General features: G+C 41.0%; 1 protein-coding gene across 3 annotated transcripts in view; it reads left to right on the top strand.

The window, feature by feature from the left end:
- The window catches only part of PIAS1 (protein inhibitor of activated STAT 1), a 53,979-nt gene that overhangs the window by 5,668 nt on the left and 22,881 nt on the right, over positions 1-25,430 (top strand). For 2 of the 3 annotated variants that reach the window (XM_080982145.1, XM_080982147.1), the window contains exon 2: positions 18,315-18,759. In XM_080982145.1, the coding sequence (XP_080838271.1) occupies positions 18,315-18,759 (445 nt within the window). Of the gene's footprint in view, positions 1-6,053; positions 6,256-18,314; positions 18,760-25,430 lie in introns of those variants that run through there. The other variant, XM_080982146.1, reaches the window with a different exon arrangement.

Raw genomic sequence — 25,430 nt, 5'->3', positions numbered from 1 at the left:
ACTTAAGTATGTTTGCCAATAAAAAATTAGATTGCAAATTTCATGCACACATAAATATGAATAGTGTATGCATACTTGTTTGTGAAGGGTTTTATACTTCATTAGGAGTTCTCATCAATTATATTTACAGGGATATGGGGTGGAATTTTTATTCATGGATACATTAGTAACTATTATCTAATAAAGACTGGAAATTCTTTTTTAAAGTAACTTCATTGGCTTAAAGGTATTGCATATAGACAGAAAATGTCAGTGGTGGTTGCTGAAGGAGGCATGAGTCATTTGTAACCATTAGGTTGGTATTATTTTAACATTTATTTAAAGCAATTTTCAGATGTGGTGCAGAACAGAAATAAGCACTCTCAGTCCTAAATGCATTGCATGAAGTAAGCTGTATGGATGTCAATTGTGCCTGCTTCTGGGCAATGCCTTTAGGATTAGGGCATATTTTGGATAGATGGAAGGTGATGGGAGATGATGGGGTTTGATAAAAGCACAGAGTGAATAGCAGAAACTGCAGAACAGATGAAACTGGTAGTCTTGGAAAGACGAGGAAGTGATGCATTGGTTGAAAGGGATTGTGTTGGAAAAGGAAAATGGAGAGGCAGATTTCATGGAGAGGAGGCGCTGCAAAGGAGATGGACGAAGAATGAGAAGGTTTGGTTTAAGTACAGAGCATAGCAGTCTAAACAAGGATGATTGAGCGGTTGGAAGTCACACGGTAATCAACTGGGAGCCAGTGTAGATACTTTGGGTACATGTGCGGTTGAGAGTGAGTCAGTCTTAATGAGTTTCCAAAAGTAATCTTAGGCATTATACTTTTTAAATTACAAACTTTATTGAAATTTTTAAAAACAATTACCAAGCATAAAGTCGAAACAAAATAAAAAAGTTCCTTCTAGTAGCACCTTAGAGACCAACTAAATTTGTTATTGGTATGAGCTTTCGTGTGCATGCACACTTCTTCAGATACCTGAATGCATGCACACAAAAGCTCATACCAATAACAAACTTGGTTGGTCTCTAAGGTGCTACTGGAAGGAACCTTTTTATTTATTTTTACTACGGCAGACCAGCATGGCTACCTACCTGTAACTAAAGCATAAAGTGTTATCTTCCAGGACAAATGCATGTACAGGTGTTAAATCTTGTGTGCAGTCATCTGCATGGCATAAAAACACTTGGGAAATGTTTTACATTACAGATTAAGCTCACACCACAGGGTATACTTCAATCTAGAGCATTAAAATAATTTCTCCATAGTGCTTACTATGTCAAGAGATGGGAGATTATTGTACTATAGTAAATATAAATGGAGACCATATCGAGTTAAACCCATCTTTCTTTGTTATTCCTCTTATCACCCTCTGATGGTGAGTTAAGTGCTCCATTATACTTACGATCATGCTTAGATTCTCACAGAATCACAATTCCCAGAATTCCTTACAAATGTGTAAAACACAGGAAAGTAGGTAGACCTTCTTGGCTGTGAGTCCTGGAGGACCTGTTCCCTGCCTTGCATGCCTTTTCTACCTGGCCTGGGAGGGTGGGGCCCTGACTGACTCCAGTTACGAAAGCTGAAGGATGTCCAGAGCACTGTTTAGTCCTGTTGCGTTGGATGAGTTTCAGTTAATAAGGCTCAAGGGTGTGGACAATGTGCTTGGATCAGTCAGGGCGACCACTTGCATTCTGGATCCTTGTCCCTCTTGGCTGATAAAAACTTGCAGGGAGGGGACAGGTGACTGGGCCAGGGGAGGTGATTAATAACTCAAAACCTTGCCAGCTGTTTTGTGACATTTTGTAGTTGGTCCTAATAAAATTGGGTTTTTAATATTTGCATGCTACAAACATGCTGTGCCACAGGAGTGACAGGAGAGGGTTCTAGAGGCATTTTGAATCAATTGAAGAGCACTGACCAAGTAGGAAGGCTTCCTGTACAACAAGAGATGTAAAATTTATGGAAATCTTGAAGCTATGGGAAAAATGGTAAATTTATGGAAAAAATAAAAAATGCAATACTTTTTAAAAGTACTCTTTACATATTGAAAATCACAAGTTTTCATTACAAATGAAGCTACAAACTGCTGAATCGTAAGGAACCTAGCATATCTTTGGTTTTGCCAGTTTATGAGGAGCAGGCAAAAACAGTAAAAACAGAAATCAACATTATAGTATAGTAAAACAAATGATAATTTATTCTGAAAATTATTTGTATTCTCTAGTCCTCTACAGTATCAAGCAGACATAATGCACTTATTTCCATAAAAAGATCTGAAAAAAGAGAGAAGGGGGAACAGAACTAAACACTACATGAAATTTAATCAGTCTCTTTCTTAGCTATCACTATCTGTTTCTGTTTCTCTGTATTTGTCACCATATTTATCATGGACCTCTAGAAACTGAAGATTTACACAGATTGAAGCAAGCTTATACCCTTTCACATGCCAATTTAGTTCTTGATTTCCTGTGAGTATTTCTGACCACAGACAAGTTACTTTCACATGCTGCAGAGAATGGAGGAATCTGAAGTAGGTAAGTATGGTGGCAAAGCCCTTGTCACCATATTGCGGAAACAATATGCTTGGCAGAATCTCAGATTGCATTCCTTGGCCAAATACCTGAACATGTTCTATACTCTGCAACTTTTGAAAGGAAGGACTAAAATATGCTACAGTGGCGACTTCCGGGTTAGCGCCTCCGACAATGGCGGAATTCCTCTGATTGGGAGGAATCCACTCCTTGGAAATTAGGGTCTGGCCGCCACAGCGAAGGCGGAGACCCACTAAAAACCACAGGCGGGAGAAGCTTGTGGACGTGGGATTCAGCTGGCACCTTTTGCGCCTCCCCTACTCGCGGGGAAAGCCGGTTTCGGGGATCCGGAGCGACGTGGGGTGAGTGGCGCGGTGCTTTGAATGGACTGCTTCTTTCACGGAGTGAAGCCGCATTGCTGTTGCCGGAGAGCGCTGACTTTTTCCTGTGGACAATTTGATCTTAAAACAACTACCCGTGAGTAGAACGGAAAATTGGATTTTTAAATGTCTTAATTTGGCACCGAAACGGGGAGGTTTCAAACAGGAAGTCCGCCTCCCCCTTTTGTAAATAGATTGAAGCAAAGAGGCTGCAAGCTAAAGCCTTGGAAAGTCTCTTATAAAGGATTAAACTTCCATCGGTTAAACCATCAAACCCCCCCTTGGAAGCAGGAGAAGAGGGGGGAAATTTAAGATCGCGTAAGCCTGCAGGAGAGCGTGAAGAAAGTTAAATTACCACAGCTCTGAACCTGGAAACGGGCTGCTAGTAAGATTGAAGTTTCGGATATGCTCATTGACTGTGAATGGATCGTCTGCTGACAGTAAGTTAAAGAAGAGAAATACATTGTTTCCATTGTCTCCCTCTGCGTTTAAAAAGGAGTAAAAGTAACTGAAAATTGAAACTAATTTTATTATTTGAACTGTGCTTAAAAGGATTGATACAAATAGAAATTGTTTCCCCCTAGAGGAAGCCTTTGAAATTGTTACAAGAGCTGAGCTGGGGGAATTTTCCATCTGCAAGATAAGACTGTGAGAATCTGGGATTGACCTTGAATTGTTGGGAATGTTGACAGAAGAAGCCTTAGTGGTTGCATTTTGTAAGATTAATGATGCACTGGAACAGCTTTGTAGGAAGACGGATGCGAGGACTATAAAAGTTGATAACTTGGAACAAAAAGTGACTAATTTGGCACAAAAAGTCAATATTAATACAGAAATTATTCAGGAATCGATACAGGGATCTATTTTGACATGGCAAATTGAGGAGAAGGTGGGGGAGAAAGTTTTTGCTGTGGAATCTAAAGTGGCACAAGTGGTGACGGAGAGAGCTCCAGCTTTACAGTTGCAATTTGATGATTATAAGTTGATGCCTTCCAAGACTGAATCTAGAGAAAGTCAGACTTTTAGGATTGGAACCCCGCTTGGACTGGAGAAAGAAAGTTGGATAGATCCCCTCATGCAGGGGTTTATTGACCTTTGGGACCTGGACTTGGGTCAGGAGGAGACTGGAGGTGTGGGGACTGCCAGACTTGGAGGAACTTTGAAACACGACTGGAAATATCTTTTGAATTTCAGTTCTAATTATGGAGATTTGGCTGACTTGTCGAGAAGGAATAAAAACATTGCTAGATGGGAATTTCCCGGAGATTTACTTTTCAGCATCAAAGGAAGGAAAATAAGAACAAGATCAGGAAAAGACAAAGTAAAGTGTATGTATAAACATGAAGAAGACTTGCAGAAGGGACCTGGAAGAGAGTTAAGAGCCTCGGACAGAAGATCACCAGGTTGATGGGCTATATGGAATTGACAGAAATGACTGGTAGAACCCGAGACCAGGGAGAAGAGACGGTGGAAGAATATTGGAAAAAGTTTAAAATCTATATATGGAAATAATGTAAAATTAATGAGTGTTAGAAAAATGTTGGAAGGGAATTATACGGCTTTAGTAGAAATATTTTAAGGAATTAAGTATAAATAAGTATTATAGTATTAATAGAAAATAAGATTAAAATATGTTAAGATAATTACATGACAGAAAATAGAGAAAGATGGAAAGGATTTGCTGAAACAATTAATAGAAATGGAATACAAAAAGGGAGGTGAGAGGAGGTCGATGAAACAAGGGAATGAAAGAGAGGATATTGGGACGGTATGATGTGTGTTTTTTTGAATTGTTTTTGCTTTTGTTTTGTTTAATGTGTTAATGTTAATGTTGCATTTTGTATTGTTTATATATTGTATTGTTTTCTTTTTTGCTTTTCTTCTTCTTTTCTTTTCTTCTTTTCTTTCTTCTTTTCTTCTGTTTGTAAGGTTTAAAAGTAATAAATATTATTTTTAAAAAAATAAAATTAAATATGCTACAGTGCCACTCTTCAAGTTGAGGGCCAAAAGCCTGGAGAAAAAGAAAAGCCTTATTCTAGCAGTGGCACCAAAACATAAATAGCGTGTTCCTCCCTGGGGAGAGCAGTGCACAAATGGGGGGCCACAACTGAAAGGACCTGACCTCATGTTTCCAGCCTCCTGTTGGAAAGACTTTGGATAATAACCACAGGGTTCTGGTCCACAAAAAAGGCATCGTTTGACTGGATGTCAGTTCCTCCCCTTCCTTTGAGGGAAGTTCATTTGTCTGTCTTGCTTGAGATTGTGAATGTTCAATCATACTGATTTATGATTAATTTTTGTTACATTTGGATACTTACTTTATCTTTGCACACTTTTTGGTAGTAGGATTTAGTTTTTGCCGGCGGGGGAATGACAAAACACCTAAAGCTGAAATATTTAATTGACTTGTCTTCTGAGAGAGCAGTCCAGTTCCTGTCCTGATAAGCATCTCTTGTAATCCCCATTGACTGAGCACCATCAGTGTATTTTACTGTGTATTTTGCACTCTTGCTAGGAAACAATACTTAGCATTTTTCTTTTTGGAAAAGAAAGAACAAGTGAAAGTTTCAAGAACATCAGGCTCCCAGGCAAAGGCTTCTAGGTGGGAGAAGATTACGTTTGTCTCCTCTGCAATATTAGCCGCTGGGTTTATTTTCTTTGTCAGATTCTTTACTATTCACCTTTGAAGAAGTGCTGCATTGCTTTCTAGGCCTTTGGCTGCACTGAGATTTGTTAGAAGGCTCCAGGGCATGTGGATGTATAGAACAGAATTCTTTCCAGATGACGAAGGCTTTAATGGGTTATAGGCGTCACATAGATAAGGGAGAACCTAAATGTATTTCAAGGGGCTCATGCAATTTCCATCCAGATGTTGGACAATACATACTCCTTTTGTGAAGGGTAGTATTAAATCTTTGCAGGGCAATTGTTTCTGAAGAGAGGTAAAGGTATAGAAAAAAGCGAACCTCAAAATGAGGTTTCATAACAGTAGGGAGGGGAATAATCTTAATTGCCAACAAAACTTACAGCCTAGCATTGTCAGGCAGGTTCAGGTCACAGAATTTAAATTTTGTCATAACTGACAGTTTCCCTTTAAACAGTTACAATGCTTGTGAACATTCTGTGGCATTAAACCAGCCCATCCAGTTGAAAATGGGGTGAGAGATGGTTGGCAACCAATTAAGAGTGATTTTCCCTATACAGTCTAGAAAAACTGGGTCAAGAACTTGTCAGTATGTTTCTGGAAACTTAGCTGGGACTTTGTCAATCCTTGAGTGATGTTTTTCTAGCTGTCCACATCATCAGTCAGTTTAGAAAGTGAAAAAATTCTCATCCACAAATGGAGGTAGGTTATGTAATAATGCAACATTTGTTATGTAGCAGACTAATCAATCTATTGACCAGTATAATAAGTTGCGGTGTATGTTGTTAGGCTTCTGTTTCTCTGAAGAGACAAGCACCTTCACTGAGATAGATTTACTTGATAGTAAGTTCCACTCAAACAAAATGAAATTCCACAAAGTGTGTGTAGAACTGCAGTGATGATTGCAGTAGTAAGCTGGCCTTCCAATCTGCCTGATGGATGTAAACTCACTGTAGCTTGAATGTCCATATGCATTTGCACCAACAGAAGTTGATCCAAATGAAAACAGCATTTTAATTTGCAGTGGTTCTTGATCTGATGTTTTGAGGGACACCAAGGCAACAGCTGTTTGTTCATCTGTCACATACTATTTTCCTAAACGTCAGGCGTATCCCTTACTTCTAAGTTGTATTTTTAAACTATGGATATGAGATTAAAATATTGTGAGGGGTACAGTATATTGATGACCACTACAAAGGACCCTCGCTGCATGTTAGAAAGGGTGCATGCTGGATAATGAGGCTGGAAAGAAATATTGATGAGCTGTTTCACTGAAATACCTTTTATCACTTATACTGAATGATGTTGGGGTCTGGCAGGGGAGGCTAGGGAATGTATAATTCAGCCACCTATAAGCAGTTTTGCTTGTGTGTTCCCCCTTTATTTCCTGCTCCAGATGCATTGCTCAAAACCATACAAGGCTATTAATTTCCCCTCCTCAAGAAAACTGGACCAAATCTCTGTAGGGTAACATTTTAAAGTGTTTTGCACTCATTTCAGAAGCACTAATTAGCACTGCTATAGTTGCAGTAATGGTGATAACCTGTTGTGTGCTGCTTGTACTTAAAATCAAGACATTTTATGTTGCAACTGAAAAGGCCTTCTAGCCAAAGACCTAATGATGGTAGAAAGCCAGCAGATGCTTACTGGGGTGTGTGGGTGTATGTACGTTCACTGTCCAGTGTTTTTCCTGCTGAGCAGAGTCACAGGTATTTTTTATTTTATTTATTAAATTTGTATACCATCCTTCACCTGAAGATCTCAGGGCAGTTCTCAGTATGTGGTCAGTGCAAAGAGCTTCTGACTTTTCATGTTGAGGCCAAGATGGCTAACTTGGATAATTTGAGAGGTAAGGAGAGATATAGATGAGGCTTTCAGGGGTGTGGTGGTGTTCATTTGATGTCAATTTGATGTCACCTTGTGAGTTTTCTGGGATGCGGGGTCTTGGGACAGATGGGATCATAATGAGGAAAAGAGCACAGATGTCTAAAAAATGTGCATCCCTCTGGTGATGAACTGATATCCTCTCACAACAAGGATGTGCCTCTGAGGGTAATGCCATGGGGACTTCCCATAGGCATATGGTTAGCCACTGTGAAAATAAGATGCTGTACTGGGTGAGCCACTGGCCTGATGCATCAGGTTCTTCTTATGTTCTTAATTTTAGATTATTTACTTAGGGACCTAGATTTGTAATGGGCATACTAACTGCAAAGTTACTTGTCTGCTTGATGCAAAGGTCTCAGTTGTCAAAAGTATTGGGGGGGGGGATTTGTACCTATGCATGGATAGTGACTGCATTGTTGCAGTCCTGGAAGGGAAAAAACAAGTTGTTAGATAGGATGGTAAAATTCAGATGATCTAAAACAGTCAGTTTGGTGTAGTGGTTAAGAGCGGTAGACTCATAATCTGGTAAACTGGGTTCGCGTCTCCGCTCCTCCACATGCAGCTGCTGTGTGACCTTGGGCTAGTCACACTTCTCTGAAGTCTCTCAGCCCCACTCACCTCACAGAGTGTTTGTTGTGGGGGAGGAAGGGAAAGGAGAATGTTAGCTGCTTTGAGACTCCTTTGGGTAGTGATAAAGCGGGATATCAAATCCAAACTCTTCTGCTTCTTCTTTTGAAGAAATGATATCTGTTCTGCATGCAAAGTTAGCTAGGCAGGCAAAGCTGGAGATTTAAGTGTGTGAATAAGGGAAGGATGTTGGGAAGAGGGGTTTAGGCTTGTAAGGCATGGGAACATTTTGAGACAGGTCAACCTTGTATAGAAAATACTCTACTTGTGTGTCTAAACTGTTATTGTATGCCATCAAAAAAAGAAAAAGGCTTCCATCAGATCACTGATGGGATCTGCACTGATGTTGGCTCACCATGGAAGAAATCCTAAGATCATGCTCAATAGCTCAATGAACAATTTGAGGCAGAGTGTTGTGGCAGATAAAAATGCAATCTTCAATACTTATGCAACTTCCTGTTGCTGCTTTTGCATTCTAGTTGCTTCCCCAACACACCTCAAGGCCCAAATAATTTTTCTCCAGACAGAGGCATGCTTTTGCTATGGGATAAAATGATGCAAATCGCAGAGTGTTCTCAAGAAGTATTGAAAGCAGAGTTAAACTCTACTCCAGATTATTGTAGTCATGTTTTCCAGTTAAAGCCGAGGGTAGAATGTCTTCAGCATTGGGCTCTTATTTGTAGATGACAAAAAACTGTGAACTCTTTATGGGCATAAAAGGATCCTTGATTATGAAGAAGAGAGTTGTTTTCAGGGTCAGTTTAAAGGCATTGTTAGCAGTTGTGAGATTAAGGTCTTTAAAAGTATTTTGTATCCTTTCCAATGATTCATTGTCTTCCCACCAATACCTGCTTACCATCACTCTGTCTGTAGGGCCTCCTCCATATCCTTGCTCTTGACCCTTTGCTCCTCAGTTGTGTCTTTCCCCTCCACCCCCATTGCCTTGAATCTGTTGTTGCCAGCTTTATTTCTTGTCCTCCCGTCTCCCTCCTTATAGTTCCATCTGCCCTCCTAATCCTTAGTGCTGGCTCACATCCTCTGTATGCTTCCTGTGCTCTTGCTCAAGAGCAGCTTTGAATATCTTTGGCAGAAGTCTGTGTCTGTCACCACTCTGAGTTCCCCCTGCGTGTAGCTCTGCTACCTTCTTGCCAAGCAGAGCTACTTGCCATCTGGTAGTCTCACAACCCCTGCCCTGGACTTCTTCATCTTCCTTCCATAAAAGCTGTTTCCTTCTAGGGAGAATCCACTTCCCTCTCTGACCCAGGCCCTAACAGTCACCATGGTCCTCGCCCCACCCTCTTTTCTGCACACCATCAGTTTCTGTTCCTTAAATTCTTTCCCTCAGAACAATCTCTTCCCTTCCACCCAATAACATTTCTGTTTCTTTACTTCCCCGTTCCCTCCAGTGTTCTTGAACAAGCAGTTTCTGTTCACTGTCCTGATTATCAATCTTCAAATTTACTGGGCGCATCCAGGTAACTTTTTGGATCCTGGCCAGTGCATGGCTACAGGTAGCCTCGTGGGCAAGATGGAGGCCAGACTAGAAATGCTAAATGTAAATATTGACTTTATTCTTAAAGAATTACCATACACTGCCTCGCAGGGTGGTACACACTTACAATGCATTAAGTACATACTTATTGAAAAAAATCTATCAAACCTTAAAGAGCATTGCCACTGAGAACTTCACCTATATTTGTGTTTCCTTCTTCCATTTCTCTCTGTAATGAAGTACGGGTTGTTGGTTTTCAACTAGTAAAGGGACAGCTTTCATAGTGTTTATAACCTACAAAGAAAACTATATTAAGATAGCTACCTAATGGCACTGGACATCTTGGAAAAATAAATAGTGTGGGAAGTGGGAAATTGTCATTGTTGGTTTTTGTCAATACAGTAATCTTTTCCCCCATTACATGTGGTAAGGTAAAGGTAAAGGGACCCCTGACCATTAGGTCCAGTCGTGACCGACTCTGGGGTTGCGGTGCTCATCTCGCTTTATAGGCCGAGGGAGCCGGCGTTTGTCTGCAGACAGCTTCTGGGTCATGTGGCCAGCATGACCAAGCTGCTTCTGGCAAATCAGAGCAGCGCATGGAAACGCCGATTACCTTCCCGCCGGAGCGGTACCTATTTATCTACTTGCACTTTGATGTGCTTTCGAACCGCTAGGTTGGCAGGAGTCATATGTGATAGAAATGTCTCAATGTGGAAAGTTTCTGGTGTTTGCTAACTGTGATACTTGCATTTCTTTTAAATTGAAATAATTATGGAATAATAATTATAGTTATGTTAAGTATTAGTACAGTGGTACCTCAGGTTAAGAACCTAATTCGTTCTGGAGGTCTGTTCTTAACCTGGAACTGTTCTTAACCTGAGGTACCACTTTAGCTAATGGGGCCTCCCACTGCCGCCACGCCGCCACCACATGATTTCTGTTCTCATCCTGAAGCAAAGTTCTTAACCCGAGGTACTATTTCTGGGTTAGCGTAGTCTGTAACCTGAAGCGTCTGTAACCTGAGGTACCACTGTATACCAAAAGACACGGGTGTTGTGCATATTTTCTTCATAGCATGGTTAGTGCATGCCAGATGGTAAAAGAATAGGTGAAAACCAAATAAAGTTGAACAGATTAGAACGTAATGGGAACAACCAGGGATAATTAAAGTGATGGTGATGATAATAATAAAAAGGAGTATAAGGAAGTGCTTAAGTGGTTGGGGTCTTGTGGTCAAATACATGGAGTTGTATTTAATGTGAAGGCATGGTGTATAATAAAAAAGCAGAATTATGATAGAAGTGAAGTTGGAGCGAGTGGGGAGTGTTTGTATTAGCTTAAACTGTTTGTAAAAGTGATATATTAAGTGTTACTATAATATTAGACAAGCCATTCTAGTATTTTCCTTTATACTTGCTTGCATTTCCTTTTTTGTACACTTCAGTAATAAAATAATTAAAAAATTAAGTAATTTAAATAACCTGGGTGTCTGTGTCTTTAGATACAAAGAAAGAGCCATTAATGTGCATCTCATCTCATGTGGGAATTGGAGAATGGGGGAAATCAATGTTGAAACTGGCTCTTTCAAATTACTTATGGACTAGTAGACTCCAGTGATGGTTGCCAAAGTAATGACAACATTTCTCCAGCTGAATGGAAGGGAATTTGGGAGCAATCTCTTTTTTAAATAACAAAAGGAAGATTAATCTGACAACCCCTTCTTGACTCCCTTGAAATATGTCATCTTTATTTTTTGCCTTTTGTCTTGATTCTTGCAAGCACTTTTAATTCTCCTCTAGACACTCCACGGTATACACTAAGACAGTGTCTAATGCTAATGTATTTTTCTGCAATTACTTGTCTTTAAACTAGGCTAACAAATAGCAATGTAAAACAGCTCCCATCTGCATGACTAAACACAACACTGGTAATAAAGATGGAAAATGCCAGCAAAGATGACTTTATTTTTCTAGCACTGAAATAAAGAATACTGTTAAAACCGACAGCCTTGTTTAATACAAAAAATAACAATAAAATTCTGACAGAAAATAAATCTCAAACATCTTTCACTAGCATTACTCCCTTTCATTTCAATGGGGCTTTCCCCATGCCTATAAGACGTGAGGATATACAGTGGTACCTTGGGTTACAGACGCCTCAGGTTACAGACTCCGCTAACCCAGAAATAGTATCTTGGGTTAAGAACTTTGCTTCAGGATGAGAACAGAAATCGTGCGGCGGCAGTGGGAGGCCTCATTAGCTAGAGTGGTACCTCAGGTTAAGAACAGTTTCATTTTAAGAATGGACCTCCAGAATGAATTACCGTATTTTTCGCCCCATAGGAAGCACCCCCCCCCCAAAATGAAGGGGAAATGTGTGTGCGTCCTATGGGGCAAATGCAGGCTTTCGCTGAAGCCTGGAGAGTGAGAGGGGTCCGTGCGCACTGACCCCTCTCACTCTCCAGGCTTCGCGCAGATCTCCGTAAGCCGTGGGAGCCTGCGCCGGGCTCCCACGGCTTGCGGAGAGTTGCCTGCATGCCAAAGGCTGGGCGTGCTGAGCTCATCGCGCCCAGACTTCCCGCAGCTCTCCGCAAGGCGCGGGAGCCCTGCGCTGGGCTCCCGTGGCTTGCGGAGAGTTGCCTGCATGCCGAAGGCTGGGCGCGGCTTCGCGCAGCTCTCCGTAAGGCGCGGGAGCCCGGCGCTGGGCTCCCACGGCTTGCGGAGAGTTGCCTGTTCTGGGGGCTGGGGTCGGGGGAAGCTCGGGCTTCCCCCGCCCCCGCCCTGCGCCTGGGGGGGAAATAATTCCCCCCCCCTTTATTTCCCCCCCCAAAAAACTAGGTGCGCCTTATGGGACGGTGCATCCTATAGGGCAAAAAATACGGTAAGTTCTTAACCCGAGGTACCACTGTACATCCTCACGTCTTATAGGCATGGGGAAAGCCCCATTGAAATGAAAGGGAGTAATGCTGTGTAATTCATATGTTCCATTAATTTTAAATGAAGCTTAAAGCAGAAGGGTTGGTGGGTAGATTGTACTAAAAAGACTGGCCTGATCCTGAGGCATACTGAAGACACTGTCTTGGTTGCGGAATTTGGGGTACAAGTTTTGGAGACATGTATTTTTGGGCAACGTGCATCAGCTCATTGACTCCAGTCTCTTGGGCTGATGGCACAAAAGAAAACCATCAGTTAAAATCAATTTCAGCATATTTACAAGTGAGCATATAGGTCACATACCTGTTTAAATAAGAAATGTCTTTGTTTGCTGGCAGGAAGTCATTGGAAACAAGACTAGTTGGGCCTACCTTGGCAAGGAGTTCCCAATCCTGGGAGCAGTTACTGAGAAGGACCTTCCTTGAGTTCCTTCTAAATTTGTTCCAATGTTGGAAGAAGAAAGAAGGACCTTCCCAAGAATCTCAGAAAGTGGTCTTTCAGATAATTTAGTCCCATGTTGTATAATGCTCCTGTAAGCTGTATAACAAGATAGTTGCATGATTCCTGTAATCCATCATCAGTCAGTTATCTGATTGCTGTATTCAGAACCCACTGAAGTTGTTTCTGTTTTGTTTTGTAGGAGTTAGTGCTCAATTAATCTAGATTTTGGTCTCTGAATTTTGCTTACAGTTGCCTTGCTGGAGTTTTAGCTTATATTGTTAGGAAATCATCAGGATTGTTCTGTGTGCTGTCAGTGTTACTTTGATAATATTCTAAGGGAATTAATGGATTTCATTTGTTTTCCTGATTTACCCGTGGGCTGCTGTTGGACTTTGGTGCTCTGTTTTGGATCTCCTGTGTGTACGTTGGTAAAATCCTTCTCTTACACCTCCTTCCTGCCTCCTTCCCTGCGTCATCCTTGATATGTGAGCTATGAACTAAGACTAGGAGAGAACCAGCCAAAGCTCTGAACAGATTGGCCTGTTCTGTTCTAGTTTTATAACTGCAGGCACACTTCATTGGATGGAGGAAGATGATGTTCTTTGGAAAGGAAGAAAAATGTGAATGCTCTGTATCCCAGCCATGGTGATTTGGGGTGGGGGTGGGGCGTTCTCATTCTGTATACAAAATCTGAAAGGAAGAGTCCTTTCCTTTCAGCTACCTGAATAGTACTTAAAGGTGAAGCTATGTGATACATTTGTTTATACATTCCCTCCTCCCTCACATTAGAACAACCCTTGGCTTTTAGCATTCCAAAACCATAAGGTAAAATGAAGTAAGTTACTGCCTGTCTGTCAAGGACCTGAGTGTCCATGAATTTTTCTCTCTCCTGCTTTGCTTTTGCAGTTCTGCAGTCTTATAATCCCTTCCTAATGGGATGCTTCGGTTATAATCTTATAACTGGAATTTAAGGCAAGTCCATATATAATAGCCCAGGATCTCTATTATCCTTCATGAACCATTTACTGCTGTTCTCAGTGGTCTTAATATGAATCTCAATTTCCACCAGTTTGTCTTCTAAAACAATGAATGATGGAGCAAATGTTAGTCAAATGGGGGGGGGGGGGGACAAGTCTTGCTGCAAGTAGGATTTTTATTGCATTGCCCCATGATCTCTCTTCATTCACAGTTACTTCTATATTAAAAGTGTAGTACACAGGTGCTTGAAGCATATTACTTCCTGGGCTAGCCTTCCCCTCCAGATGTTTTTATAATCCAACTCCTATCATACCAGACCATTATTATTTTTTGTTGGCTGGCTCTGATAGGAACATCAGTAGGGTATAAGGTTGAGGAAAATGTTGGGTATTTCAGCGCAGGAAGTTATTTTCCCTTTCTTTCTTCCTTGATTAACCCCCTTACATACCATTTGCCATGCTGGCTGGGACTGATGGGAGTTGGAGTTCAACATCTGGAGAGCTGCAAGTTCTTAGCCTCTAGCCATGAACAAGTTGGAGGGAATGCTGTGCTGCTTATTCAAAGTTGCACTGCACTGATCCCAAAGTAACATCAATCTCATCATGGGCATTGTGCTTCTTTGTTCTTATATGGGCAGCATTACACATGTCCTCCTTCCAGACCAAACAGCTAGCAAGGGCGGAATATTCCTTATCTGTGTATGACAGTTCACTGGCAGCATCCTGGACACCACATGCTCTGCTTCTCTAAGATTGTTCTTTGTGGTTTGGATAGAGCTATATCAGAATGATGACATCTGCTGTAGCCTCCCTGTCTTGACTGCAACACGTGTTCAAGGCTTTGCAGCGCACTATGGGCAAGACTCAATCAGATTGGGTGTGGGGTAGCCTTCTGATAAGGATTTTTTAGGTGTTCCTTCTTCTTTCTACATTGAAGAATCTGGATGGAAGGCTTGTCCTTCTAGCTATGTTGCAGAATTTGACAGTTTTAACAAAGTAGTGCCTCTTGATGGAAACTTTTGGATGACACAATGCAACAATTTATTGCGCAAGATGGAAGTTCATTTTCTCCAAAACAACATTACACACCTGTGAAGATTGGCACTGCACAGTTGGAATACAGTTCCCTTTCCATGCCCAATTCTTAGAGATACAGGAGGAATAAGAGAACTGAATATTTCCCAATCCAGATACAGTGGTACCTCGATTTATGAACTTAATCCGTTCCGGAAGTCTGTTCTTAAACCAAAAACCTTTCTTAAACCGAGGCACGCTTTCCCTAATGAGGCCTCCCGCTGCCGGTGCCCTTCTACCATTCAGATTCCGTTCTTAGACCGAGGTAAAGTTCTTAAGCCAAGACACTATTTCCAGTTTTGCAGAGTTTGTAAACCAAACTGTTCTTAAACCAGACTGTTCTTAAACTGAGGTACCACTGTACTTCTTTTATTTCCGTGAGCATCCTCATATAAAGTGATGCTAGATGACTTGGTCAATAAAGAAGATGCACATGATTCATGAGGTGGGGGCTGAAGAAGGCAAGGTTAGGTTCTACATCTGATGAGAGTCATGCCATGAATAATGCAGGCAACCACCACATGGGAATTAGTATATAAAGTAATGTGGCCAAACAGGAAATATTAAGTTCTTGCTTACAGGCTAATTGGTAGTCTTTAACTTTATGAGGTGATGATAGAGTGTAAACAAACAATATTTCAGATAGAATGAAAGGACCAGTTGAAACTATTAGCATTTTTTTTTACTGAGAAACGGCTTTCCATCTCATTCTCTAGTTTTGCTTCCTCAAATATTATATTAAATATGATTTTGTGTTTTTAATGTATTATATATTTGGTGTTAGCCGCCCTGAGCCCAGTCTCGGCCGGGGAGGGCGGGGTATAAATAAAATGTATTATTATTATTATTATTAATGTTTCTAGGAAGTTCCAGAATCTGGGTGCAGTCACTGAGAAAGCCCTCTCCTGTGTCCCCACCAAGCAAAATATTTGAAAACATGTTTTGTGTATGCCATATCACATAGAATTGTAGAGTTGGAAGGGTTATTGGATCCAACCCCTTGCATAGGAGGCTCATCAGCATTTGGGGCAGTTGGTGTACTTCTCCTTACTTATTTACAGAACCGATTTTTTAAAAAGAGCTTTCTTGTGCTCTTTGAATTTCTTCCAGAGATTTTGGATTTGAATTTTTGGCTAAATGAAGAGGTGATTCACAGACAAACCATTTACACTATATGCCGCATTCTGTGATACTGGGGAGCAGCTTCATGTTGTCAATGGCTCCTTGAACAACAGAGAAATTTAAGGGATATCTGATGGTCCCAGTGAAGGCTAGGAAAAATTCAAAAAATTGAGGGGCAGACTATGTACATAACTGAGGGAATACTGAATTTCAAGCTACTACTCAGGAGCTTGGGAGTCTAGGTGCCTTGTGTGGTTTTCTTAACCACCATGATCTCTTCCATATAAGTCCAAAGTAAACTCTTCTGTTGAGATTGCTTTAAGAAAATGAAGGTAGACAGCACGGTCTATGTTTAGGGATATATTTTACAATTGTAGTAATAGTTGTGCTTTATTCAGTTTCTAGTAGGAATTAAGTGAGTTTGCTGTATAAATCACTTGGCTATGATGCTTTAAAATGTTTCATTGAGGCTTGTTTTATCAAGGTGAATGTGGCATTCTTGAATACTTTTTTAGACTTCACAATCCACAGTTGCTCACTTTTATTCCTTAGGTTTTATATTTTCGTCCATTTATTAAGTTTTTTTTTAAGGATTTGTGTATCTTGCTGCACAACATATAGAAGAAATGGGGATAGATCCTCAAACAAGTTTTTTGGGTCTAAAACACAGGGTAGTTTTAAGTTGATTTAAAAGCCAGTTTGCTGCCTTTGAGAGTGTATAACCTTTTGAGCTTAAACTCCCCAAATTCTGGGCGTGTTAAGTATACTTTCGTAGATGGAAAAATATTTCAGACTTGTGAGCTCCACCCTTGTTTTTCTGGAAGCCAGTTCTGGAGATTTAATAAGGCTCAGCCTGGCCCAAAGAGGTCTAGATTTTTCATATTCATAGGTGTCAGTATAAAACTTCTAGGGGCTGGAGCAGATGTAATGCAACCATTTACTTGAGAGTTGCAGGTTATATATTGCGTCAGCATTCCTCCAGCTCCCAGTTCTTTTGTAGTAACCCTCAGTCTTTTGACAGTTTGGATATTGTGCAAATATGATGCATCATGCAACCTTGAGGGGGGAGTATAATGGAACCATGGAAAAGTAATTGTTTGGGATATGAGGCTATACGCTGTGTTAGATACTGGAAGGATGGGCAGGAGCTTCTGCATTAGCCTTGTCTATTAAGAACAGAAGCACACTATTTATTTGTGACATTTGTATGCCTCTCCATAGCATGAAATTTTCTGGGTAGCTTGCAATAAGTAAGTAAAAAGCAACTAAAATACAAACAAAACCGTTAAGGGGATGGGGATGGGGATGGAAACCTACTTTGATGCAGCGAAAGCACAACAGAACTTGCCACACACCCCAAGTTAAAGACAGATTTTAAAATCCCAGAGCTCTAGACAAGCTAAATTATAAAAAGGCCCAGGTGAACAGAAAAGTCTTCACTTGGCACTGAAAAAACACCCGAAATGACACCAGGCAAACCTTCCTGGGAAGAATTTTCCATATCAGAGAAAAACCAATGCTGAAAAGGCTCTCTTCTCCCTGGTGGCTGCCCACCTCGCTTCATTTGGCACCCAGGGCAGGACCTCTAGATATATTCTTAAGGTTTGGGTAAGTATATCTGGAAGAGTGGGATGTTCTAGGTAGCTTGATCCCAAGGCACTGAGAAGCTAGAATGGGTAGAACCATTTTTAGAGAGGAGGAGATCTTAGGGCAAATTGACTTATGCCTGCAGTAATGAAAGTGTTTATCAGGACTTCTGCCTCAAGTTTGAAGAACATTTACAATCCACTGTGGATGGCTGCTTCTCAAACCTCATCCAAGTTAGTAGGGACATGGCATTTCATTCCAAAAGGGCTTGTAGGGAAGTTGTTTTTTTTCCTGCAGCCTCTCATATCTGGAACTTTTTCAGAGAACAACTCTGTGGAACCACTCTGTCCCTTCAAACCAATGTTCAAAGCCCATCTCTTCTGTTTAGCCTTTGACTTAAGTCTTTATTCCTCACCCATAGCACAAATGATGCCTAAATATGTGGAATTGCATTTTCTTATGTGTGTTTCTTGTTACCCTGGCCTCTCTCCTCCCTCCTAAATTATGTTGTAAGTTCCTTGGGGCAAGGTTCTGTCTTGCTTTGCTTATTCTGCAAAACACCTTGTACAATGATGGTGCGACATTAATAACACTTATCTTGGCTTTTTGTTTGTCTTCAAGCAAATGGTGATGAGCCTCCGAGTTTCTGAGCTGCAAGTACTTCTTGGATACGCAGGGAGGAACAAGCACGGCCGCAAACACGAACTCCTTACGAAAGCCCTGCATTTGCTCAAATCTGGTTGCAGTCCTGCTGTCCAAATGAAAATCAAAGAACTGTACAGGCGGCGGTTCCCACAGAAAATCATGACCCCTGCAGACTTGTCCATCCCCAGCGTCCACTCAAGCTCCATATCTGGTACTTTGTCACCATCTACCATTCCACAGCTTGCTTATGACAGCCACCCTGCAACATCACCTTTGCTCCCTGTTTCTCTCATGGGACCTAAACATGAACTGGAACTGCCCCACCTTACCTCAGCACTCCATCCTGTCCATCCAGACATAAAGCTTCAGAAATTACCCTTTTACGACTTGTTGGACGAACTGATAAAGCCAACCAGCCTAGGTAAGGACTCACCTCTTTGCCCTGGCCTTTGGCACTTGAGATGTGTATTTTAGGACCCACCCTATGCTTCTAATTGTCATTTGTTCTAAACGGTGTTTAATGTTAAATTTTTAATTGTTGTGACCCACCCTGGTGGTGAAGAGCAGGTAATAAATCATATTAATAATAAACAATGATTGTTACTTTTTACAAATGCCCTCATTGTGCATGGGGGTATAGGCAATAAATACAAGATCATTAAGCTATACTTTTCCTTCCTTGGGAATGCTGGTGCATAGGTCTGTCGGTTGCCTTATCCAGTCTTTGTCTTAATCATTTGCTAATGGGAGGGGTGGGCGGATGGCCCATTGCAAAAAGTTTAATCTGCAGGCAAACAGTCGTTAAGAGTCGTCAGCAGGCTCATCCCAGCTATCTGCCTATCTCCCATTCCCACCACCCTTCTGAGTAATACCCCTCCCCACCTTCTCACTATATAGAAGGATCTGGCAACTTCTGTTTCAGTGTATCTGAAGAAGTGTGCTTGCACACGAAAGCTCATACCAAGAACTAACTTAGTTGGTCTTAAAGGTGCTACTGGAAGGATTTTTTTTATTTTGAAGAGGGAAATAAGGTTACAGATATTGCCAGCATATGTAATTAAATGTCTTGAAGCTACTATGGGTGTAGCCCACAGTTTTGTCAAACATTTCACCCAGAGATTGTTTGAAGGAAGCAGTCATTTGGATACCTTTTCAAGAATGCAGTTAACCTACTATTTAATAATGTGAAGAGCAGGAAGTTTTGTCATAATCAGTTTACAGTGGTTCATTCACAAATTATTCTCCAAGGAATGTTTTATAGGAAGCTAGCTGTGGAGTACTACCTTAAATGTTGGTAAACATTTAAGTCTGAAAATCTATGAATTTAGCCTTTCACATAGATCTACAAAAGTTGGCAGTTCACAAAAGTCTGTGTGTTAGCTTATAATTTATTTTAGTCTTTTGGGAAACTCTTTAGTTCATACAGTTCAGATCTGGCAAGGCGACCTCACGCTTGAAAAGGTGCTCCTTAAAAAATAGATGTGAAGATAAGCATTTTTCAAAGTTATTTTGTATTGTCATGGATAATGTTACAATGCATTTAACTGTCCTTGTCAGAGCATTGTTCTCAAATATTCGTTAGCACTGTCTGTCTAAAGGTAGTAAACAAATGGGTCTGAAGCACTTAGTATTTTAAATGTGCCCCTCATTTTTTTGGAACACTTATTCAGTCTCTAAAAGGCTGATGTAAATTCCAGTCACTTGTGACTCTTCCTGCCTGGATTATAGCCAACCCTGCAGGGTCTCTGGCTTTCTATCTCTAGGCCCTTTCCTAGCACAACAGGAATTTTTGTTTTCATGCTGTCATCTTGGTGGCTTGTGGAAGAGCTCAAGAAGAGTTGTTTCCTTGGGAAACAGATCCTAGGTCATTGTTACTCTTTGGATATATTTTATTTTGTCAGTGGAGTTAAATACTTTCTGGACAGGATGATTCCCTTTTTGAAATACTTACATGGTAACCATTCGAATTTCCTTCTGATCCCTCCACCCCACCCTTGTTTGGTGATGGCAATCATTAATGGCTTAGGGATTTGACCTCTTTGATATCTTGAGAAACAGTGTTCTGCCCTGATAATTGTGAATGACACTGTGTACGTCTCTCTTTTAATGCATGTAACGAGGATGATAAGTTGGTTTAGTTCCAATGCTTACCTTGCCTGATAGCAGTTGTCTGTGGATTAGTGAGGCACTGGAACCTCTAATTGTTTGAAAGATGATCAACTCACTCTTGATTGTCTAAGAAACATGGGAATAAATTTCTTGCTAGTCCTGGCCATATTCTGCCTAAAACATTTGCAGCATCAATCTCACCCCATCACCATGCCAGTTCTGTTAATAAAAGGGCATGGTTACAGTGACTGCAACAAAGACAGATTTATACTCCTTCTGGCCCCAGGAGAGCTTTGATAGACCTGGTTTCCAAATGAGAAGGCAAGACAAACATTCCTGATTTGGTGGACCATAGTATCTGGGACACAACTGCTTGACAATTTCCTTAACTGTAGCAAAATTATAGCTACTTCTAACTTTAGCAACTTCTGGCATCCCTCTCTGATTCAAACTGATTAACAACATCTAACAACTTTTTATAAGGAACCATCTGGGCTTCCTTTTTCTCCTGTAATTTACATGGGAGTTCATTTGTGTTGAAAACTGTGTAGCGGAAAATGTCATTTAACTGTTCTTTGAAGCAGTCCTCATTTTCCATGGGTTCTGTTGTGTAAGTTGATTTGTTCTCGCTTTCCAAATTACTTGCTTGTGTAAAGCAAGTGCAATTCAGCCTCATGCATCCCTACTGTAGAAAGTGTATGAAAGACTTCTGTTTCTATTTTGCTGATAAGGGCTGTTAGAAAAGAGTGTTGTGGTGACACCTAGAGATGGAGAACAAACATTACAGCACAGTTTTAGTACAATAAGCATCATAGATGAAAAAGCAATCTTTTAGTCCTAAGAGGTTCCCAGATAGCTAAGTGTAGAAAAGCCATTGCATGTATGCTTGTAGATCCATTTCAAAGTCAGTGGTGTTAAAAGAATGTACGTTTGTGCATGAGACTTTTCTCCAAGCCATTCAAGGAGCCTTTGGAGAAGATGTCTTTATTTTCCACCCCACTCCCTAATTTGAATATGCTTTTCTTGCAGATTTATCTAATGAGGTTGTACATAAATCTCATAGGGTGTCTTGTTGAGAACAAACTGAACTGAACCTCCTTTCTTAATGCCCCAAGGAATCCCGGCTTGCCACATCTGGGTGTAATACCTTTAGCTATTAATAATAACCCAGTGCAATCCACTTAAATGATTCACGAGGATGAATGGGAGTGAAACCAATCTGTTTGTATTCTAGTTGATTTAAAAACACGAGCTGATCTGCCTCAGGTGTACATCTCTAACTTTGCACAATGCAAAAGGGTTGAATAAGGCTAAGGAGCATTTTCCACTGACAATGAGCATTTTGTAAAGGGCTTTGAAGAAGATTTCAGGGTCTCAGGCATGTAGACCGTCTACCTGCTGTTTTTCTTTCTTTATTAGGGCACTTATACCCCACCCTTCTGTGTCTGACAAATGAGCCACTCAAGGCACTTATGAATGATGTTTAACACATTTAGCAGTACAATCTGAAGAGAGTTTTTAAGTTCTGTTGAACATGCTTAGAAATCCTCCCTATGACCAGAGACCCTGATAAGGTAGTGTTTCGGCTTACAGTGAGGGTTCTAAGTATGTTCAACACACTCTTCAGGCATTGGCACTAAATGTACAAAGGTCTGGAGAGCAGCCAGCATGTCTGGGGGCATTGGGGCAGGATTGCTTGCTCCTGTCCCCATTTTAATGCAAATGCCAGAACATGGCTATAGAGATGCATATTATCTGTGTGCTAGTGACTGCCAATTCCAGATCCCTGAGTGATCTTTCTCAGCAGTTTCATGTAGATGTTGAAGCTATGTGCGACACTATATATATGTTGTAGGTCACTTTGAGTTAACCTGCTGAAAAAAGGGCCAATAAATTCAAGAAATAATAATATGCACCAGGAGGAACTAACAGGGTGCTATGTGGCTGTTGTGCACTACCACTCTGATCACCCCTGAGTGTTCATCTTGCTGGCTGGGGCTCATGGCAGTTGTAGTCCACAAAATCTAGATGACATCACATTGGCTATGCTTGCTTGTTTACACCAAAGGTGAAAATCTTGAGCAGGTATCTCCCAGCACCAGTTCTGAAGTCCGTACTCTGTGAGGGACCAAAGCCACTGTTAATAGAGTGCTCTCAAGCCCCATCCATGTATGCCAGTAGTAGGGAACTTTTGGCCCTCCAAATGTTGCTGAACTACAACTCTCATAATCCCTAGACATTAGTCATCTTTGCTGATGGAAGTTGAGGAGCAGCAACATCTGGAGAGCCAAAGACTGCCCACACTTGATGTGGGCACATTCCTGAGGGACACAACCCTGGCTAACGTCTTGTACCTATTGACCACAGTTTTGGTTGGTCAGGTTAGGTTTGCTATAAAAATATTCTGATGTATTTCAATCTTCTGTAAACATTTGTATCTTCAAACTGCAAGAAAGAGTTCCAGAGCTGGGTTATCGCCAGCTCAAAATCTTCATATTGAAGACCTTGGCTAGATTTAGAAACTTCTGAGAACAGGCAAGTGGAAACATGCCATATTGGGTTAGACAAGTTTGGTCACTCTAGCTAAGCTCCTTGTCTCCAAGAGTGGCTAATATTAAAATGCTTGAGAGGAACAGGACAATTATCATTTTAACGTCATTCACATTTTGTTCTTGGCAACCAGAATTCATTTACAGTTTTAAAATGAAAAATACTGTTTCCCAAGGAACCTGCTTGCACAAGGTAACTTGAAACCTAGGGTTCACAAATACATTTGCCAGTGAGCACTTTATTTGGGTGGGGGGTGTTTAGCAGAGGAAACAGTTTTTTAAAGTTGGCAAAACAAAAATGTAGAGAGCGCCTTTGTTGTTGTTGGTGGGATTAGTATCAGGGATTGCTACGCAAACACACTATTCCCTACCCCAGTAAAACCCCTTTTCTGGGCAGGAAGTACCAAAGGGATGTTTTGTTTTGAGAGGGATATTTGAGAAAATCAAGCATTATGGGCTTCTAGAAACTAGCTGGCTACCTAATCCAGGCCAAATTTGTGGGACCCTGCTTGAAGCTGTGTGAATATTTGATATTTCAAGTCCATAAACTTTCGGCACTTCTTGTTTTGTCAGTAAATAATACTTACCTTTTTCATAACCAATAAAGATTTTATTATGTGAATGGCCTGTGGCCCAAGCATTAATAAACTACATGTACATCAAACATTTTATTAGGGAAACTGAGAAACTCTTGTGGGGGGGTAGGAAGCAATGGAAGAGAATGCACATACAGTTTTATGTTTTGTGATAGGATTTCAAAAGTTTTTCAATTGAGTTGAAAGGATTTGCTGCTTTCTTCTGCTCTGGATATGATATTCTAGTGCAATAGCTACTCCTTTCGTACAGTTTAAAAAAACTTGGAACACAGTGAATTTTTTTGTTTTATTTTTTGTTTTATTCTTCATTGGTATATTTTGCACTTCAAAGCTGAAATTCAAATGAAAACTTCAGTTTTACATTTTGAATTCTGGCAGACCACATTCAGATTCCACCTTCTATTGTTCTAATATATTTTGTTCTAAATCTTTCCCTATTTTTAAAAATGAAATTAGGATCTTTTTAATATCCTCTTCACCTCCTCTACTGCTGCTTCCCCTGCTCTGCTATCTCCTCTCCATCTTGAGGTAAAAGGCTCTAAAACTGTGGGGGTTTCTCCACGCCACTCATTACTTGCGGCCCGCACTCTGGAAAAATCTGAGCCTCATCTGTTCATAGACCGACTAGCCATAAATCCAGCAGGCATTTTGTGTCCCCAAAACCCTGGGCTGCTTTTCTGTTTGACTTAGTGGTGTTTTGTTTGGCACTTTAAGAAGTATTGCTTCAAAGAAAAGTCCTCCTCAAGAGGGAACTGAAAGATCATAATGAGCCAGAAAGCAGCAGTGGATTTTCATTGTGTGTACCCACAATACAAGGCTTGCTTTAGGCATTAATGCCATGTCAAAGAAGCATAAGTTTTTGGTAGAATAGTGCGTTTTTCCTTTGTGTCTGCAGTTTGTGTCTTTTGCATAGAGCAGCTACCATGTTGTCTAATGTATTCATGGCCACAAGCATGGCCACATCTGCTTACCAAGGCCAAGTGTCCCAGCCCAACAGCATGAAGGTCACTTGTTGAGTGCCTTGCCTCCATTAGGCTCTCAGATGCCTCATGGTATGAAGAGAATAAGAGACAAGTGTTGTTTGGGGTGTCACAGCTTTTTGCAAGTGACAGAAAACCATGCCGCTTCCATGAGCCCTTTGCTCACCACCAATTATCCCTCAGTCCTTGAGCATGTGCAGAGGGCTTGAGAAGGGTAGTGGGGGTCTGATCTCATTTGCTCTGAGATTTGGAGAAGCTAAGAAACATCAAGAGTGTCTTACACTGTTTTGGTATTTTTGAGGAAAATCTCACATCTCTCCCAAGCCTTCTGCATTTTCGCAATGACTCTCTGTGCAGAGAATTGGTGATGAGCACAAATAGGAGCTGGCTAGTAAGCCAAGTGGAAATTTTTGAGTCTTTACAAAACCATGCTGCCTTATGCCACCCACATTGCCTTCCACTATGCCGTGGGTGATCCTCAAGAATACTACCTTTTTTCAACCACTTCTAAGAGTTGATGCCTCTATGGCTCTTATTTACAAATGCTGGATTCTGCTAGTGGGAATTATGGCTGGCTTCATTCAGCAGAACCCTTAGGAGTTGCACCGACCCTTCTCCAAGGGCCCATGGCAGAGAATAGTATCTGTACCTAAATATAGGATCTTTGTCCTCAAAATGACACGCTAAAGCTATTTGAAGGTATGAAGGAATGAGTGGAAATGAAAACACACACACACACACACACACACACACACACACACAAATAACCACACAAAAGGGAACAGTTTCTCTTGCCCCTGTTGAGTCCACAGTTAGCAAGTGTCCATGGCCATGATGTTGCTATAGGTGTGCCATAGG

The sequence above is a fragment of the Podarcis pityusensis genome, assembly GCF_964106645.2.
Source record: "Podarcis pityusensis genome assembly, chromosome: 14".
Lineage (NCBI taxonomy): Eukaryota > Metazoa > Chordata > Lepidosauria > Squamata > Lacertidae > Podarcis > Podarcis pityusensis.
This window is presented reverse-complemented; position numbering and strand designations above follow the sequence as displayed.